Here is an 18,074-nt window from a genome sequence, read left to right as displayed (position 1 = left end):
CGGCGGCGGCGGCGGGCGGGCCGGGGGCGGCGCGGGGAGGGCCGCTTTGTGTGGGCAGGCAGAAAATGGCCGCATGCCTGGCAGGCAGGGAGGGCGGCGGCGGGGGCACGGCACGGCTCCCCCTGGCCGCCTACCCCCGGCGGATGTGCGGGGGGGGGAGCGGCGGCTGGGCCGGGCCGGGCCGCCCCCTTTTGTTGGCGGCCTTGGACCTGGAGGGGTCCTTTCGGGCAGCCGGCAGCCGGGCGGGGGCCCTCGGCGGGGCCCGGCGGCCTCAGCACCCACCGGCGGGCGGCAGCGCCGCCCCCGGTGTCTGACAATGGCGGGCCTGCGGCCCCGGGTGGGTCCCGGCCCCCCCCGTGGGAGCGGGCAGCGATGCGGCCCGGCCCGGGGCCCTGCGGGACAGGGGACGTGGGACCCCGCTGTCAGTGCCACCCCCCCTCCCGGCCTCCACAGGGCGGGATCCTGCACCACACGTAGCTCTTTTGAGGAAGGGGACGGGTCTCCCCCGCCCGCCCCCCGAGGCCCAGCGTGGCCTGTGGTAGCAGGGGAAGTGTCTGACCCCGGGTTCTGCCCCGCGGTGCTGCAGCGAAAGGGGTTAATCCTCTGGTGTTACCTGGGGCGGGGGCTGCTTGGACAGCACAAGGCAGAGGAGGCTTTTCTGCAACTCGGGTGCTTACAGGTGTTCCTTTTCTGTTCCAACAGAATTACTGCCATGGCAACCCAAGTGCTGGGACAGTCTGGTGGGAACAGCCTCTTTCCTGGCAGTTCTAATATTGGTATGGCGTTGTCCAATGACATGTATGACTTACACGACCTTTCTAAAGCTGAGCTGGCAGCTCCTCAGCTCATTATGTTGGCAAATGTGGCCTTGACGGGAGAAGTTAATGGCAACTGCTGCGATTACCTGGTTGGGGAAGAGAGGCAAATGGCAGAACTGAAAACAGTGGGGGACAGCAACTTCTCAGACAGCGATGGAGAGGGTATGGAAGATACCCAAGCTGCGGAGAGTGACCGCGACACACCTGAAAATGTGGAGTTGAGCTCTCTTGAAGTTCCTAGTGTGGAAACCCAAGATGCAGCCGCTTGCCCCCCTCCTAAGACTCCCAGTGCAGACAAAGATGTCCCATTGGAAGCACCGGGTACTCCAGAAAGTACAGAGGACAAGTGTAAGAGCTTGAAGAGTAAGCCGTTTCGTTGTAAGCCTTGCCAGTATGAGGCAGAATCTGAAGAGGAGTTTGTGCATCATATTAGGGTTCACAGTGCTAAGAAATTCTTTGTGGAAGAAAATGCAGAAAAGCAAGCCCAGGTGAAGGAGTCTGACTCTTGCACTGCAGAAGAGGTGGATTTCTCTAAGGGCCCAATCCGTTGTGATCGTTGTGGCTATAACACTAACAGATATGATCACTATCTGGCTCACTTGAAGCACCACAACAAAGCAGGGGAAAATGAGAGAGTCTACAAGTGTACCATATGCACTTATACTACTGTCAGTGAATATCACTGGAAGAAACACCTAAGAAATCATTTTCCCAGGAAAGTGTATACCTGCTCACAGTGCTCCTATTTTTCCGACAGGAAGAACAATTATATTCAACATATTCGAACTCACACAGGTAAGCTTTTCATCCTTTTGATTTAAGTGTGGTAAGAGTACTGGGAAACTGTGATGAATGAAGCAAGCTCAGAGTCTTCTGTTTGCAAAGTTCATTCCACCCTGATAAAGCTCTGCGCTCTCTCATCTCAGTGCTACCAGGTTGTAGCCTCATGGAAGTGTGGATTTAGGTTGAGCTCCAGTCTGCAGAGGACTGAGAAAATCTCTCAATTTCAGGGGCCCAAGAGGAGATGAAGAGCATCCCGTTTAGTAATTTTAATTTTTTTGAAGAGGGCATGACATAGTGTGCCTGTAATGATTGTCAAGGTCTACAACACAAATGCCTGATGTGCTGCAAAAACAAAACAAACGGGTTGACAAAAGCTGCCTAAATCACATAGGTAGTTTTGAAAATGGTACGTTCAGACTGAGCTGAAACTTGACTAAGTGGTAATTACAGAGACGAGCGAGCTGATACACACATGTGTAGGAGCCCTCCAGCATCTACCAAGTCAGAATAAGCACTGAGTAGTGTTCCTAGTGAATGAATTCCTCTTAATGTACAGGGGCCTCGTTTTTAATAAGGTCTGCATCACTGCAGTACCCAGAAGCAGCCGCATGCTTCTGTTGGCCTATAGGAAACCCTCAAGGGAGCCTTTGGCCTGATGTCCTGTCTTCTCCTAATGTTGGTTTGTAATCTCAAAGAAAAGCGTGAGGCCCCTTTCTACTCTGGTTTATACCAAGCAGAATTGGAGGACCTTCGGTGTCACTGCTGTCGGGTGCGTTGGGTCTGCCCGTGGTTTAGGAAACTCCTTGCTTTGTATCAAAGCCTTGCCAGCCTCTCACATGGGGAGTCCTGAAGCGTACCCAAACTGGAGACTCCTTTCTAGCCCAAGACCAAAACTGGCAAGGGGATGTTACACCCACCTCCCCTCTTCAGGCGGTGAGGTACAGTTGCTTTGCCTCCTGATCCCTTTTGTGGAAGCAGGAGGGCAGTTCAGAACATTCCTGCAGCTTCTCGGAAGCCTTTATTTGCCCCTTGTCAGGGCTTTCTGAGAAGAGGGTAGACTCGCTAACCATCTTCTGCTGCGCTGACCTGACTCTGTTCCCCTTTATTGTAGGCTGTGCTGGCTGAGCAAAACACTGGGGAATGTCTCCTTTGAAGTCATGTTTTGTCACAGCAGTGACATGAATGGTTTGGAGGCTTCAGTTCAGTTGTCTGCAGCTGTCTGGAAGGGGAGGGCTGGACTTGGGCGGCCTCGGGGCTGGGCTTGAGCTCAAGTGTGCAGAAGTTTGTGTTCGTCAGCATGCTTTGACGGGGTTGGGAGGGTCTGCTGGGATTTTTAGTACGTTAAGACATATTCTTAACAATAGCCACGTGCTGTTGTTTAGAGAATACCATCAGTTTAAAAATCAGTCCTGTCTAAATATTTTTTTCCTAAACAAGTAAACAAAGATTATTGTGAGAGATGTTAAGAAAATGGTGTGGTTATCCTCCAGTTTGTTTTCTTTGTGTGTATTGTGGGAGATAACAGGAAAGAGACCAGGTAAAAATGACAAAGTAATAGGAGAAAGCTAAATAAATCATCTGGGGAACTCATGGCCAAATGTGAGCCCATGCTGTGGTGCCTGTCTGTTTTACATTTGTCTCGACTTTAAATTCATCCCTGCTTATGTTTGTACATGACATTAGGACCCCCCTCTGATCTCTGAAAGCTCTTGTTGAGTTTTACAGGAGCTAACCATGAAAGCGTATTTGCTGAGGAAGCACTCTGTTGTCGCTGCATTTGACCAATTTACCAGTGAACTGTATTAAAATGAAAAGAAAAAAAAAATCAAGCATGCTGAACTATGTAGGATATTGTCCAGTTCCTCTTTTCTCATTTAAAAGTGGTGGTGCAATCAAGGCTTCTGGTTCTTTGGTTTGCCATGTCTTTTCATTAATTAAGCTGATATGAGTGATTATGATTTCAGCATTTTTTAGTCCACCCCAGCAGTTGTTTCTTTGCTAGCTCTTACCTAAAAGTTAAGATCTTTCAGCCAGTTCTCACTAGAGAAAAAACTTTCAAATATGTTAGTAGACTCATGTAGGAATGTGCCTTGTTTCCAGTAACATTGGTTTTGTGGGGAAGAGTGTTAAATCTTAAGGAAGAGTATTTGAAGAATGAATAAGCTACTGGCAGGTAGATTTATACACCAGGCTAAATGTTTCTGCTGGTATTAATGTGTAATCAATTGCCTTAAAAAACCACAAACAAAACCACAATGCACAACACCCCCCCCACCTCCCCAAACAAAGAACCCACCCCCCAGAAACCACCAAAAAACACCCACAGATATTTTACAGTCAGAAGTGTTTGCAGACTGTTAACATAACAGCACTGAATTTAATAAAAACTCTCTGAATAACACTAAAATATCTTTGGATTATATAAAATATCCTTGGATTATAGTTTTCATTTAAAACTAAAGAAAAATATTTGTTGGAAAAAAGATGAGAGGGATACACATACATACTGCATTTTCTTCCTATTTTATGGCTTCAGAATTTTAATAAGAAAGTTGGAATTATTTGTTTCTTTAGTTTTCTGATTGCGAATAGGTTAAGTAATTCTGGACAGATGCTTTTTTCTCTCTCCTATTTTTTGTACTTTACCTGCTTTTTTTTTCTGTGTGGGAAAATGCCTCCCTGCAGATAATTGGATTCTGCTGTGTTTGAGCCATCCAGTTTCCTGAAACACTGACTCTGTACAGAGTGCAGTTTCACAGGATCAAATGCTCTGCTGCTGCTGGAGAAAGGCAGTCTCAGTTTTCTCCCCCTATCCTGGGACTGGTTGATTCAGCTCACTAAAATGGCAGTAAAATATTCCTTTCCTCTTCCCCAGGTAGGTTTTCTGCTGATTAGTGAACTGAATCGACTTACTAAGGACACATAGAAATGCCAGAGCACATGGCCAGGAGCAGGGAAGGGGACTGTCTGCCAGTACCTTGCATGGTGGGAGAAATCCTGATCCTCGGCATGTTTGGGGACCACGAGAAGGCAGGCAGAGGTTATCTGCTTGGCCTCTTGCTTGTGTCCATGTTGGAAGGCAGGCCTCCGTGAACCTGCACTGTACTGGAAGATACCTTGCAGCTTATGACAGTGCTTGTGTGGCAGGCTGCTGACAAATATGGGGGACCTCTGGCAGAGAGGTGGTTTAAGGACCCTGCAGATGGTCATAAGCTCGTCAGCTGGGAGAGCTACATCTGTAAGGGCCTGTCTGCTGCCCAGGAGGAGGTGGCTGGAGACGTACAGGGCCATCCCTTCCTTTGCTGATGGTGCAGAAAGGACCCTTTATGTCAGGGACAGATCTACCCGGACTCGTTTGTGTTCATTAGACATGTTAGACCAAGTTTTGACTTGATTTATCCCATCAACTCTCCACGCTGCTGATCCTGGAACCATACTGTGTACAAGACAGTGCAGCATTGTTCTCTTTTTTCCATTTTACTTGTTAGAAGCAATTTCTAGAAAACTTATTTGAAAATTGTCTGCAAGGCTGTGTAAGACATCTACTTCAGGCAGTCCCAGCGTTCAGTGCTTAGCTCTGGGATGTAATTTTTAGTTATTTATTTATTTTGATTGTCATAGGGGATCTTTCTTACTTGCTACTGTGTTGGAAGTTTGATGGAAGAAGTTTTGTTTCAAGCAGACAGAACTTTTAATAGCATTGCAAGAACAGCTTTATAAAGACACGATCTTAAATTTGTTCACTGATGTCTGTCTGCCTGTTCATTTCCAGGGAGTTAAGTGCCTGCTTAAGCTTTTGCTAGGTTGGGGCTTATTCTTTAAGTGTCTTGTGGAGAGGGGTTTTTTTGGTGGCTTGTTTGCATATAATGAGCCTGTAAAATTACAATAAAAATCCTTTGGGGAATAGCATTTTATAAAACAGCCCTTACAATGTAGCCAGGCATGTAATTCTCAAGTGGCAATAACACATTTTAAACTAGTTGCATTCATCATACTTTAAATCTAGTACATTTTGTTGTTGTGCCCTGTATAAAATACCTAGAAGAAAGCCTTTTCCACATTCCTAATGTCATAGGTAACTTTAAATATATGAAATTTCAGGTAATGGGAAGAAGACATGACTGAATATTCCAGGACCTTTGACCACATTTTCAGATTGTAAGGAGTCATTTAAAAACAAAACCATCTCGTTATAACAAAAGGCTTACCCCTCCCTTGTACGTGACTTAATTTTATTGTGTGTATTGCACCAATCTCCTACCTTGTTTTAACTGGAAAGGGGGGGGTTACGGTTGTTAGGGTGAATTTACCTTTAAACTGCTGATCTAATAAAGAACGATAGTTTAAATGTTTCATGGGAGGAAGAAATGTGGGATTAGTCTGCATTACAAAGACTGCTTCTACTGCTATTTTGGCAAAGGCCTGCAGTGGAGCCTCACATCACATACTGGCAGATGAAGGTCTTTGCTGCTGCAGAGAGAGCTGTGCCTCTGAAAGTGAACAAATAGCTTGTATGCAGGGCTTTTGCTGACGTCCAGGTCTCACAGTGATTTGGAGAGCACGTTGGTTGTATGCTTCAACTGATGTAGCAAAATGCTGTAGTGTCATTCTGACTGTGACTTGAATAAATATTACACCCGAGTCACTTTTCTCTCCCAAACTTCACTCCCCTCTTCTGTTGGGCGTATCCACCTGACACTAAAAAGTGTTTTCACAACTTGTAGTGGAGACCAGGCAGCCTCAGTGTCTTGGCTATGCTGGCAGTTTGGGGCAAACACCCCTGGTACTTATCTGGACCTGCCTAACAGACTTTAGTTCTAAAACTAACTGCCATTATTTGGGGCTTGTCTTCACATGAAAAGGATTTTCAATATCATTGTACTGATAGTTACACAAGCTAACTGTCCCTTGTGGAGACCTAATTTATGACAGGTTAGTTTCCATTAGTTCTCCAGAAACAATAACTCTGCAGGCAGAGGGATTAGAGTCTTCAAAATAAATGTTGCTGCTACACTTGAGCTTTTGCTAGCAGCATAGTTTCACTGAGCAGGGCATCATGCTTTTCCATGCTCCAAGCTAATTTCATGCTGCCAATAAAACTTTGGAAGTAGAAACCCAGTCTTGATCTGCGCTTGTGTTCTGGCAAATGCAGGTTGGATGTTTGTTCCCCATCTTAATCCAAATTAAACACAGAGGTTTCAGGTAAGATGTTATGTGAAGCGAGAACATACCTAGTTTCTTACAGGTTCTGTGTCTTTTGTGCATCTTCTGAGTGCTGGGAGAAAATACTGTAGGAAAGTCAGCTCTGGTGGCTTAGGGCTTCCTAAAGGTGGCTGTCATCATCACCTTTTGCCTGAAGTTACCATCTGACCTCAGATAGACATACTCTGCCCCTTCACTACCCTCGTTCATAAAGCATGACATGTTGCATGTCCATCTCGGGCATATGATTCTCACTGTGACCCTTTGCTGAGAGGTAATGTGCCCTCAAATACAAGTTGGGGATCTGTGACAGCCTCACATGTGTGGCTCAGTAGCCAAGTTTGGGAATCAGCTGTGTTTCACTAACTAATTTGCTGTTTGTTTTTGCAGGAGAGCGACCCTATCAATGTGCTATGTGTCCTTATTCCAGCTCTCAGAAGACCCATTTAACCAGGCACATGCGCACCCACTCAGGTTGGTAAGGGGCAGCAGCAGCATGGCTCAGGAAAAGGGGGTGGTTCACAGAATCACGGCATGGTTGAAGTTGGCAGGGACCTCTGGAGGTCATCTGTTTCAGCCCCTCTGCTCAAGCAGGGCCACTTATTGCAGGCTGCCCAGTTCTGTGTGAGATGTCATCTCATCCAGTACAGCCTGAGCTTTAGCTCCTGTTTTAACAGGTTGCCTTTACCTGCTAAGGAAATGCTAAGTGTCACTAATAAAAGTGATAACAGGGGAATATATCTTTTCCTTTCCCTTTTACCCTCCAAGATGTATTCTGAGGTTCACATGGCTGCTCTAGTAGTCCTAGTAATGTAGTAGCAAATACAACATTGTGATGATACAGGAGCAGATTCTTGTCTTCTGTCTGCTGCCATAATTCAGTTCAAATCAACGAAGCTGGAAAAATTCTGAGCAGCTGAGAGTCTTCCCTGAAATGTCTGTGATCTTGTCTCATCCAGGGGTTCTGAGGGAAATGTAGCTTTTGGTTAGTATTACAGAAAGATGCAAAATAGTGTCTGCTTATGGCAAGGAAACACAGAGGAGAAAAGAGCAAACTCGGAGGGTGTTCACAAGCAACTTGGTCTTGTGGCACTAATAGCCAAATTAGCAATTTTCATTAGCCTTTGTTTCCCATTACTGGTCATAAGATGTGGTGTTACAAAGATCTCCTGCTCTCTTTCTCTTGCAAATCTCTTTTTGGATGAATTAATAGCATTTTTGTGACTTGTAACAGCATAGGCATGCTAGACACCAACACAGTTGTTCTTTGTGACCCTCCTAGGGGAGCTCAGGTCGATCTCAGACTGTGCTTTTGGTTTGCTAACATCTGAATTGACCAGACCTAGATGAATTCCTAATTCTAGCAAAAAGTAGTGCAAGTCTCCTGAACAGTAATTCTTTCAAGTTCAATAGATGAGGCTTTTAAGTGAAACCAGAAGGGAGGCAGTTTTAAGTGTAGTGGAGGGGGAATTTCGACCCATTAAAAATAGCCAGCTTCAAAATAACGTACCAGTATTTTGGTTTGAGAATTTTGTGAATGAAATATTCTGGTTCCAGAAACAAAAATAATTTTTGGCTGAATCTCGGCTAAACGCGAATTTGCAAATAGTTTTGCCAATACTGAGCCTGGAAACCATGTCGTGAACATTTTAATTCTCCCCTTGTTTGTGCAAGGAAGTCTCAAATCCAAAGGAGGTGAGGAGTGGGATCTGTCCTTGGCCCTTAAAGGTCTGGGAGGGTGGGTGTGAGCTGTGCTGACAGAAGTAGGAGTGGACATGGGACTCTTGCTATCAGGGGTGTTTTATTAATAGCTCTCGTAACGTCTGTTGCGTGTCTTGCCACATTGCCTGGGCAGGTGAACCTTTTCTGTGGCAATTTCTGGACTCCTGCAGTTCACAGGCTGGTCTTTTAAGGCAAACTTGTGCTGGAGCTTTCTTCAAATGTCACACAGTGAATGACAGTGCTTTAGAGCCTACTTCATAACTGCAGCTGTATTGTAGCCATCTTGGTACATGTCCTTTCCACTTGTGCAACAAACCCCCTGGATTTAGAGGATGTGATGAACACAAACTCATCACATATAACCTTTGAGTTACCCTGTTGCAGCCACCTCTGGGCACTCTGTGCTTGTTCAAGTGCATGTAAGAGAGAGGCTGTTCTTGTCCTCACTGTATGTAATATGGAACTGTTCCTTGAAGTGTAGGCAAGAAGGATGACCAGTGAAGCACATGAAGCTTAAACTTGTGGAAAATGTTGCCAGGAAGTGGGGGGAAAAAGGAAAGAAGGAAAGATGATATGCTAAGATGGTAGGGAATCAAAATAACCCTTCTTTAAATAATAAAAAGATGCTGCAGTCAGACATGAAATGATCTAGACTTTTAAACAAGTGTCCCCATCCTTCCTGCCAGTGAGGCAGCACAGCCTTTTCTGAAGTTTGTGAGGGCGTTGCAGATCAGCCGTGTGGCTAACACACACACCCCACAGTCACAGTGACTTTATCTTCAATGCAGGCTGCTCTGGTCTCCTGAGTCGTGCTGCAGAGGAGCAGCATGAGTATGGGCAGTATCAGGGCAGCAGGTTGCAGGGATGGGAGAAGTACTATTGTACCGTCAGCAGAAGGGGCTGGAGTGGATTTTCAGCGTATTTGGGAAGTGGCATGCATTAGTTTTGCAGGTCAGTTTTGAGATGCTGGTTCAGAGCTTGGGAGCATCCCCGGTTCCTCAGCTGAATTTATACATGGACAGATGTTCTTAAAGTATTTCTGGACTTGAGTTGTTGCACTAGAAGTGTTTTTCCTGTTTGCTTTGATGTGTAAATGGAAAGCCACTTCTGGTGCAGCAGCATACACTAAGCCGAACATTTCAGGAACACTTCTGCAAGAGTCATTGCAAAACTGTAAATGCAGATTTCAGTAGTAACATGATGGGTTTGAACTGCATTTGGTTGGCTCGGGAAGAGTAGTCTGCAGCCAATATGTCATGTGTTTGAGACACTGTAACAGCGAACTGAATTATCAGAGATAAAGATCATCTGAGCACTGTGTCCCTTCACATGCTCTGGGTTTTGCTAGCTTTTTTTCCCTCATTTCCTTTTCAATGCAAACATGAAGTATGCTAAATCTGTGTAAAGTTGGACTTTTTTGAAACGTTTGTGTGAAACTGCTATTCATCAAATGTTAACATTTCCATTTTTCTACAATGCATTCAATGGACCAGTTGGGTATGGATTCCATTTGGTAATATTACTGTAGAGAGATCTCTGCCGGTATGTATGCATACATAGCCAGAACCTGTGACATTGTTACTGCTTGTTTGGTTTTGGATCCCCTTCGTCCCAACCCTTCCCCCTTCTCTCTTTTTTGTATTTTGTTCTTGGTGTCTTGTGAATGTGTTTGTGACTCGTGGATTTCTTATGTTGATTTTACTTAATTTTAAAGGCGCATGGATAATTTTTTCTTTTTCTTTTTGAATTTCATATTTCCGTATCTGTATTAGTGGGAAGCGATTCCCCCCTGACCCCCCCATGCTTAATAATCACCATCATTCCCTTCCGCCCTTCCTTCCTTAGGTGAGAAGCCATTCAAATGTGATCAGTGCAGCTATGTGGCCTCAAACCAGCATGAAGTAACTCGTCACGCAAGGCAGGTTCACAATGGGCCGAAGCCTCTGACTTGCCCACACTGTGACTACAAAACAGCTGACCGCAGCAATTTCAAAAAGCACGTTGAGCTCCACGTCAATCCGCGCCAGTTTCTTTGCCCTGTTTGTGATTATGCAGCATCTAAAAAATGTAACCTGCAGTATCACATCAAATCCAGGCATCCTGATTGTTCTGACATCACTATGGATGTTTCAAAGGTGAAGCTACGGACAAAAAAGAGTGAAGCTGACTTTTCTGAAAGCATTAATGACAAAGTGGAGAAGGAACAAACAAAAGGGGATTCAGCTGCAAAGAAAACTGAGAAAATTGTGAAAGTGGAGAAAAAAGATAATTTGGCAAAGGAAAAGAAGCCAACGAGCAATGTTTCTGCAGGCCAGGTGACAACCAGAAGTCGGAAATCGGCTTCAGAAAACAAGGAGGTGGACATTAAAACTGAGAAAAATACTGAGAAAACATGTAAAACAAAGAAGATCAAAAGAAAGGCAGAGGCTGAAGTAACTTCCTCAAAGCAAGAGCCTGCAAATGATACCTCCGCACTAATGAAAAAGAAAAAGAAAGTGGAAACTAAACCCAGAGACTGCCAGGAAGCTCAGAAAAGTGACGTTGTACCAGAGGAGGAGCCTAAAAAGCAAAATTTTTGCCTCAAGAAAAACAGAAAAAAGAAAGCTCTGAAAAATAAGCACAGTAAGAAAAGCAGTAAACTCGATCAGGAGAAGATCGAGGATGAGGAGATGCCAGACGAGTGTCCTATCACAGAAGAGGATGGATGCGTGAAGCCTGACGCTGGGGGCAGAGACCAGAAGGAGCAAGATCCTACTGACACAGCTGCATTAAACAATGATGGTGGCCATGCTCTCAAGGGGGAGAGCACTGATCCCAAAGGAGGCTGCATACAAGACCCAGGGCAGCTTTGTCTGCCAGCTGAGGGTGCAAACACAGAAGCTGAGGTAGAGGACCAAGAAATGCCTGCTGCAGCAGGAGACAGCGAAGACACTGTTGGTGAAAAGGAGGAGAGAAAGGCGGACAGAAGGGAAGATGCTTGCGCTGAGGAATCTTCCCACGAAGTGTCTTCTGAAAAAAACTTGGATGTGCCCATGGATGTGGTATCAGGACTGGCTCCTGAGAAGGAGCCAGAGGAAACCTGTGTGGCAGAAACTGTGAGTAACTCCGACCCAGTGGACCTGACTAAGACGTGCCTGCCAGCGACAGAGCCAACAGGAGGTGCTGTGCTGGCACCTGCACCCCCAGAAGGGTGTACTCAAAGCCCTAAAGTAGTTCTGGCCTTATCATCTCCGGATAACACAGCAGTGAATGAATCTCAGGAAATGGATGAGGATGAGGGCATCCACAGCCATGAAGGCAGTGACATAAGTGACAACATATCAGAAGGCAGTGATGACTCGGGGTTAAATGGCACTCGCTCCGTACAAGAGGAAACAAGTCCAAAGACGTCACAAGGAGCTGCAAACAACACAGTGGCCAAGGAGAACTATGTGTGCATTTTTTGTGACCGCTCATTTAAAAAGGAAGGTGAATACAGCAAGCACCTCAATCGCCACTTAGTCAATGTCTATTATCTTGAGAAGGCAACAAAAGGGCAGGAGTAGAAGTAGCTGTGGTTTGGGGGAATCGTCTTTTGTAAGATCTTATACAGCTTATGTACAGATATTGTAGATTCTTTTTTTTAAAAAGCACGGTTTGCTTTAGTATCTGCATTGGTTTGTTGGCTTTTTTGTTCTGTTTTGTTTTTTTAAGTTGAAAATATTTTTTGACCTTTTGTGTAATGGTGAACTCATTAACTATTGGATCTCTTTGTTAGAGAAGGCACGTAGGGTGTATAAGGCTGTGTCCTTTAAAGTCAGTGTAAGCTTCTAGTCTGTTAGCTTATGCAATTCCTTTATAAATTTTTAGGAATAAGACTGTAGCTACCAATACACAAGTTGGATGTTATTAGAGCCATTGGCATTAATTGCTTTTTGTTCTAGCAGCCAACTCCTTCTCTCTCTCTTCCCTCTTCTTTCCCCCCCCCTTTTTTTTAGTTCTTCTTGATATGTCTTGATTTTCAAAGTGTTAAACTACTTGATGGTTTTTCTACCAGGAAGATAGCTTCTATTACATAAAAGAGCACTTTGTAAAACAAATCAAAGTTGGCTAGTGATGAACATAACTGTTTAAGATAATTATAATTGTGAACATACATTTCAGATCCCCTAAGCATGAATGGTGAGCCAAAATTTGGGAGTAGTCCTTCCAACTTTTGATTGGAGAACCTCTGTCTTGATTAATATCTTAATGACTATGATATATAATTGGCTTTGTTGTGGGGGAGCAAGTTTGTTATTTTTAATTTCTGCCTTTTTTTTTTGATTGTGCTTTAAGGGCTTAAAATATTGCACATTGTTTTTGATTTTTACCTATGCAGTTTAATCCTTTAGGAATAGCGCTTGAGCAGTACGTGTACACTTTATATATGCATGTTTGGTTTTGTTTGTGTAAGTTTTTTTTTTTTTTATTTGGAAACGTTCAGATTCGTTGCTTACCATGGGACAGTTTCCTGTGACAGTTTTCTGTGATGCTCTTTACTGCAGATTTTTCTCATTTTCCTGGGGTATTATTAGTTGTGCATGAAGTTGCTGATATTATGAAGTGCTTGGCTATATATTTTTGACTGGCTTTAAAATTGTATTGTTCTTGAGCAAAAGGATACCAATGCAATTTCAAAACACTATTTTACAGGATTTTTTTTTTTTGTCATGGAAATGCCACTTCTGCTATTTTGAATACACATACAGAGTAATAAATTCTAATTTATAATTTGGGATCACCAGACAGGAAAATACTCACTCTCAGTGGAAACGGTCTGCAAATTCTGCAAGTTCAGATGATTTTTTTTCTCCCTCCCCTTTTCATTTCTGTGGTAGACAGCAGTCCAACTTTATGAGCTTAAAAAAATATAGTAGCACTGATATAAGTATGGTTCATCAAAGTCTAACATCTCACACACCAAAAAAACAAATAAAGATACATCAACTGGTAAGCAACAAACCTGGCATTAAAAACTGTAGGAATTCCTGCTCCTTATTCATTCAAGTTGCATTTAATAAAGTCATCCTGCTTCCACGCAGAGAGAAACACCTAAGTGATCATACTGTCATCTCAGGTCTACATGTAATACCAGGATTTTTTAATTCTAAACAGATTTAATTTCTGGCACACACAAACACAAGAGAGATTGCAGACTCACTGCTTGTAGCCAACCAGTGGCAAAATGTAAAGAAAATCCCAGCCAGCAGGGACACAGGAAACCCTCCAGTCCCATCTGTGCACTCTTCTGGCTGTCATTAGCTGCCTTTTCAGTGGGAGCAGTTGGGAGCAGCTTCTCTGGTGGTCAACTCCAAGGGAGAAAATTTGGAGGCAGGTGTCATTTGGAGAGTGGGGAGTGGAGCTGAGGAGCTCAGACTGTATTTGTCAGAGCACTTCATGACAAATACTCTCAGTGTAAGCTCTGGAGTAAACCCTGTCCTTCTCTGCGTGTCCCCGTGTCATCTCCCCCTCCAGACCAACCCACTGCCTTGAATGAATAGAGAGCACCAATGCTACATTGCTTCTGCTTTTGGGAGAGATTGGTAATAGGAGGCCAAAGATTTGAGAGGGAAGGCATCCCTCGTGGCAGAAATAAATTGTATAATGTATAGTGAGTTTTTGTTTGCTTAGATAGTGTTCAATCCTTACCTTGGCTGTGACAATCATTGTCAACTGAAGATCAAGTTGCAACTATATTTATGTTAAATGTTAAGAAAATAAACCGAGTTGAATTGTTTTCCTAAACAACCAGTTGTAATAGTCTTAGATGTATTTTTTTTCTTCATAGTAGTGTTTCCTTTCTATATAAATGTTGCCACCATTTGTGAGTTATGTGAGCAGATGCTGGAAATTCTGGTACTGTGTAGAGGTTTTATAGCTCCCTTCATATCCTTGCGAAGAGCCTTTGCCATCTTGTGAGAGACTTCAAGGACTTTAGCTATGTGGATAAATAAATTTGTGGACTGGCCTGATAATTTTTCTCGTTTGTTTTTAAATGAAAATAATGGTGTACTGACTTTAAATCTCTCTCTATGAGATAAAAACAAAGATGTGGTTCTCTGAGATACTCTGCTGCACATTTCTGGGAAGTGGTCAAGGTTTCAATGCTTGATCTGACAAGAACTCTTTGAAGACGACGGTCGGCTACTGTTCGGCAGTGTTTCTTACCACAAGATTAGAAACTAAAAATAATTTATTAACATATTAAGAAGAAGAAAAGTTGATTCTTCTTTCTGAGACCCATCAAAAGTGTCCTGAAATACCTAATGTTGGTGCAGAACTGTGTCGGAATTCTCTGCTTGGTTAAGATCAAGGTTTGGGAGTAAGTTGTGGTAAAGCAGCAAGGATGTAATGCATTATGTGTACCTAAAATGTTAGACATTGCTAATACTGAGTATTTGGGAGGGGTGGGGGGGGTGCAGGTCAGGTAACCCACCGTATACGGTGGTCTTACATTGCTGTATCTCCCTTTAAACAATGTCTTTTTTTTTTTTTTCTTTTTTGTCTTTTTCAATATTCCTAAATTATTTTGTGTTGGTTTTGCCAATGCTAGCATTTTTGTGTTTCTTGGCAATAATACCTGTACGAGCGTTCAACCTCTGATATGTGGTTGGAAGGATTAGCACAACGATGCCCCTACACTGCCAGCCCTTGGTTGAGCAACGTGGTGTTCTGGGCTTTTGCTGTAAGAATCTGTACACTCAAAACAACTGCCCTGAGAAATGATGTAGATGTGGGTAGCTAGGCATTAATAATCCCTGGTATTGTAATTGCTATTTCTGGATTTTGATGATCTAGGCTGGAACTGTAGTCGTTTAAAGAAGAATGTTTGACAACTGACAGGCCAGTTAAGATACAGTAACGTCATTGATTTCAAGAGATCTAATGTAGCTGAAAGGTATTAAATCAAATTCAAGAGTTTTCTTGAATGTCAGTTGTGTAGGTATGTGGCGTGCATACAATATTAACAGAATCCAAATAGCTAATGGAATTGTTCTATGTGTACATATATTTTTCCCCCTCTAAAATTACACTAGCTAACAAACTTTTGTAAGCTGGCATGGAAACGTGTTTATGATGTTTAGTTGCACCATGTTTGATGCTTTTTACAGTGCAATACTTGTATTCTCTGAATTAAACCAAAGGTAATTTTTTTTCATGCTCTCTCTACTGTAGTGCATGACAGTTTTTTCTATGTTTGTAATAGATGTACAACAAGCCAGATCATACATCCTGTTTTTACCTAAAACATGTATAAGTCTTTTGTCCAAAATGTAGTATAAAGTTAAACTAAATTGCATTATATTAACCCTTACAAGTGTATTTTCCTAAGCATAGTTATGATTAAATAAACTCTATTAAGGAACTTGCGGCTTCTATCTTCCAGTTATTGATGGCTTACGAAAGCCCTTTGTAACTAAAGGCGGGAGCAGAACAAGCATCGTTGACAGAGCTCTACACGATCTCAAGCCAGCAGGTCTGGGGGAGCCAGTACAGAGATGCCCTCTGTGTGCACACACAGACTTGACTGCGGACAGGGACAACAGCTCCAGAAATACGTTCTTTTTCCATTTCAACACGCTGCATTCATTTCCCTGCCCGCTTCAGTGAGGGCAGGACGCAAGGTGGGAGATCATGCGTACGGACAAGGTCCACGCTTCATGCTGTACCTATCTGTGACTTGGCAGGACAGGCCCGATGGCATATTCCCTGCCACGTGAGAAATGCAACTTGATGGAGGCTGCGGATTTTGAATTGGACTTTCAGAGGTAATGCAGGTGGCAATTCCTCCTGTTCCAAATGGGTCTCTGGTGCTGTCTCATTTGGGGAATTAACAGTAGATTTATAAAAATGAGGTCACCCCTTATCCCTACGGCTACGATACTGTCTATATAGATTTTCAAAATGTCTTGAGAGCTGTGGAGTCCAATATAGCTTGCAAAGGTGACTTTTCATCTCTCTGCCAGCCTGGCCCTTTTTGAAAACCTGAGCTGGTTAAGCCCATGACGCTAACCAGCCTTCTAGGGCTCGGTCATTCTTACCTCCTGCTAAGCTAATGCAGAACAATTCCTATTTGCCAAGGGATCAAGACATTTATTTGATGAACTTGTGGGGGTAGTTGTATACGCAGCTGCTGCAGCTTTGAACAATTTGGGGCGCTCCTAGAAGAGTAAGAAGTGAACTTTTGTTTCCTCTGATTAAACGTTTTCTCATAGAAGGTGCCCCCTGGGAGTCATCTTAGTAAGTGGACGGGAATTTGGGCTCTGGAGCCGTGCAGTTAGTAGCCAGGCAGCAAAGAGCAGGGTGCACCACTACCACGGGACACAGCCTTGGAGGGCTGCGGGCTAGCAGGGGCTGTCACCACCTGGGTAAGGGGCAGGATTGGGTTTGCTCCCCTTGAAGTCCTGTAGCCAGCGTCTATGCAGCTTATGGTGAAGCCAGTGTAAGGACCAGGAACAGGAGTGGTACCCGAGCCTGCCCATGGGCTGGAGGGGAGACACTCTGAGAGCGTGGCGTAGAGATGGCAGGTGCTGGGTAGAATCACAGAATGGTTTAGGTTGGAAGTGACCTTGAAGATCATCTCGTTCCAACCCCCCTGCCATGGGCAGGGACACCTCCCACTAGACCAGGCTGCTCAAAGCCCCATCCAGCCTGGCCTTAAGCACCTCCAGGGATGGGGCATCCACAACTTCCCCAGGCATCCTGTTCCAGTGCCTTACCACCCTCAGAGCAAAAAATTTTTCTAATATCTAATCTAAATCTACCCTCTTCCAGTTTGAAGCCATTCCCCCTCCCCCTATCACTACATACCCTTGTAAAAAGTCCTTCCCCAGCTCTCCTGTAGACTCCCTTTAGGTACTGGAAGGCCTCTAATAAGGTCTCCCTGGAGTCTTCTCTTCTCCAGGCTGAACAACCCCAACTCTCTCAGCTTGTCCTCATAGGTACTTGTGTGCCTCTTTGCCTGTCCTGTGTGAGTTAATGATTTCAAACTGGATCGATAGAGGAGGCCCTGCCCTTTGTATCACCAGCCAGTGCTGCCCCCCCCCCCCCCCCAGCATAGCTTTCTGGGGACAAGCTAGCTGAAATGAGAGGACACAGGTGGGCTGGCAACGGGAGAAACCAGTTTTCCCGTAAACCTGCAGTCAGGTCATCCTTATATTTGACTAGCTCCTTGCACCTTGGCAGAAAACCCACTAGTTTTTTCCTGCTAGAAAACCCGGATAAAACCTGCCAGGCTGAAAAAAAATGCTTAGCAGCTGCTTTACACTAAGTTGTTTGGTTTTTTTTTTTTTTTTTTTTTTTTACAGAACTGGGTAGCTGACACAAAGTGCATGGCCCCACAGTGCTTTGCAGGGCAGTGTGAGCTCCTGCCCACACACCGAGATGCCCAAAAGGTGAGTTAGCTCAAGTGGGGGATGACTTACCTTCCTGCTGGCTTGTGTGGGGACAGAGCAAGCTCATATCTTAATTCAGCTGCCACACTCGGGCTTTGCTGATGCTCTGAAGGAAGCAAAATGCTCGGTTCCT

The 18,074-nt window shown here is 44.2% G+C and overlaps 1 protein-coding gene across 1 annotated transcript; it reads left to right on the top strand.

Moving 5' to 3' along the window:
• Positions 1-712: 712 nt before the first annotated feature.
• Positions 713-12,230, top strand: REST (RE1 silencing transcription factor; the record flags this gene model as incomplete). Its single annotated transcript, XM_082482315.1, has 3 exons — positions 713-1,613; positions 7,194-7,277; positions 10,371-12,230. The coding sequence occupies 3 exons, from the start codon at positions 713-715 to the stop codon at positions 12,068-12,070; spliced, it is 2,685 nt and encodes an 894-aa protein (XP_082338441.1). The 3' UTR covers positions 12,071-12,230.
• Positions 12,231-18,074: the final 5,844 nt, after the last annotated feature.

The sequence above is a fragment of the Vanellus vanellus genome (genome assembly GCF_965231255.1).
Source record: "Vanellus vanellus genome assembly, chromosome: 4".
Lineage (NCBI taxonomy): Eukaryota > Metazoa > Chordata > Aves > Charadriiformes > Charadriidae > Vanellus > Vanellus vanellus.
This window is presented reverse-complemented; position numbering and strand designations above follow the sequence as displayed.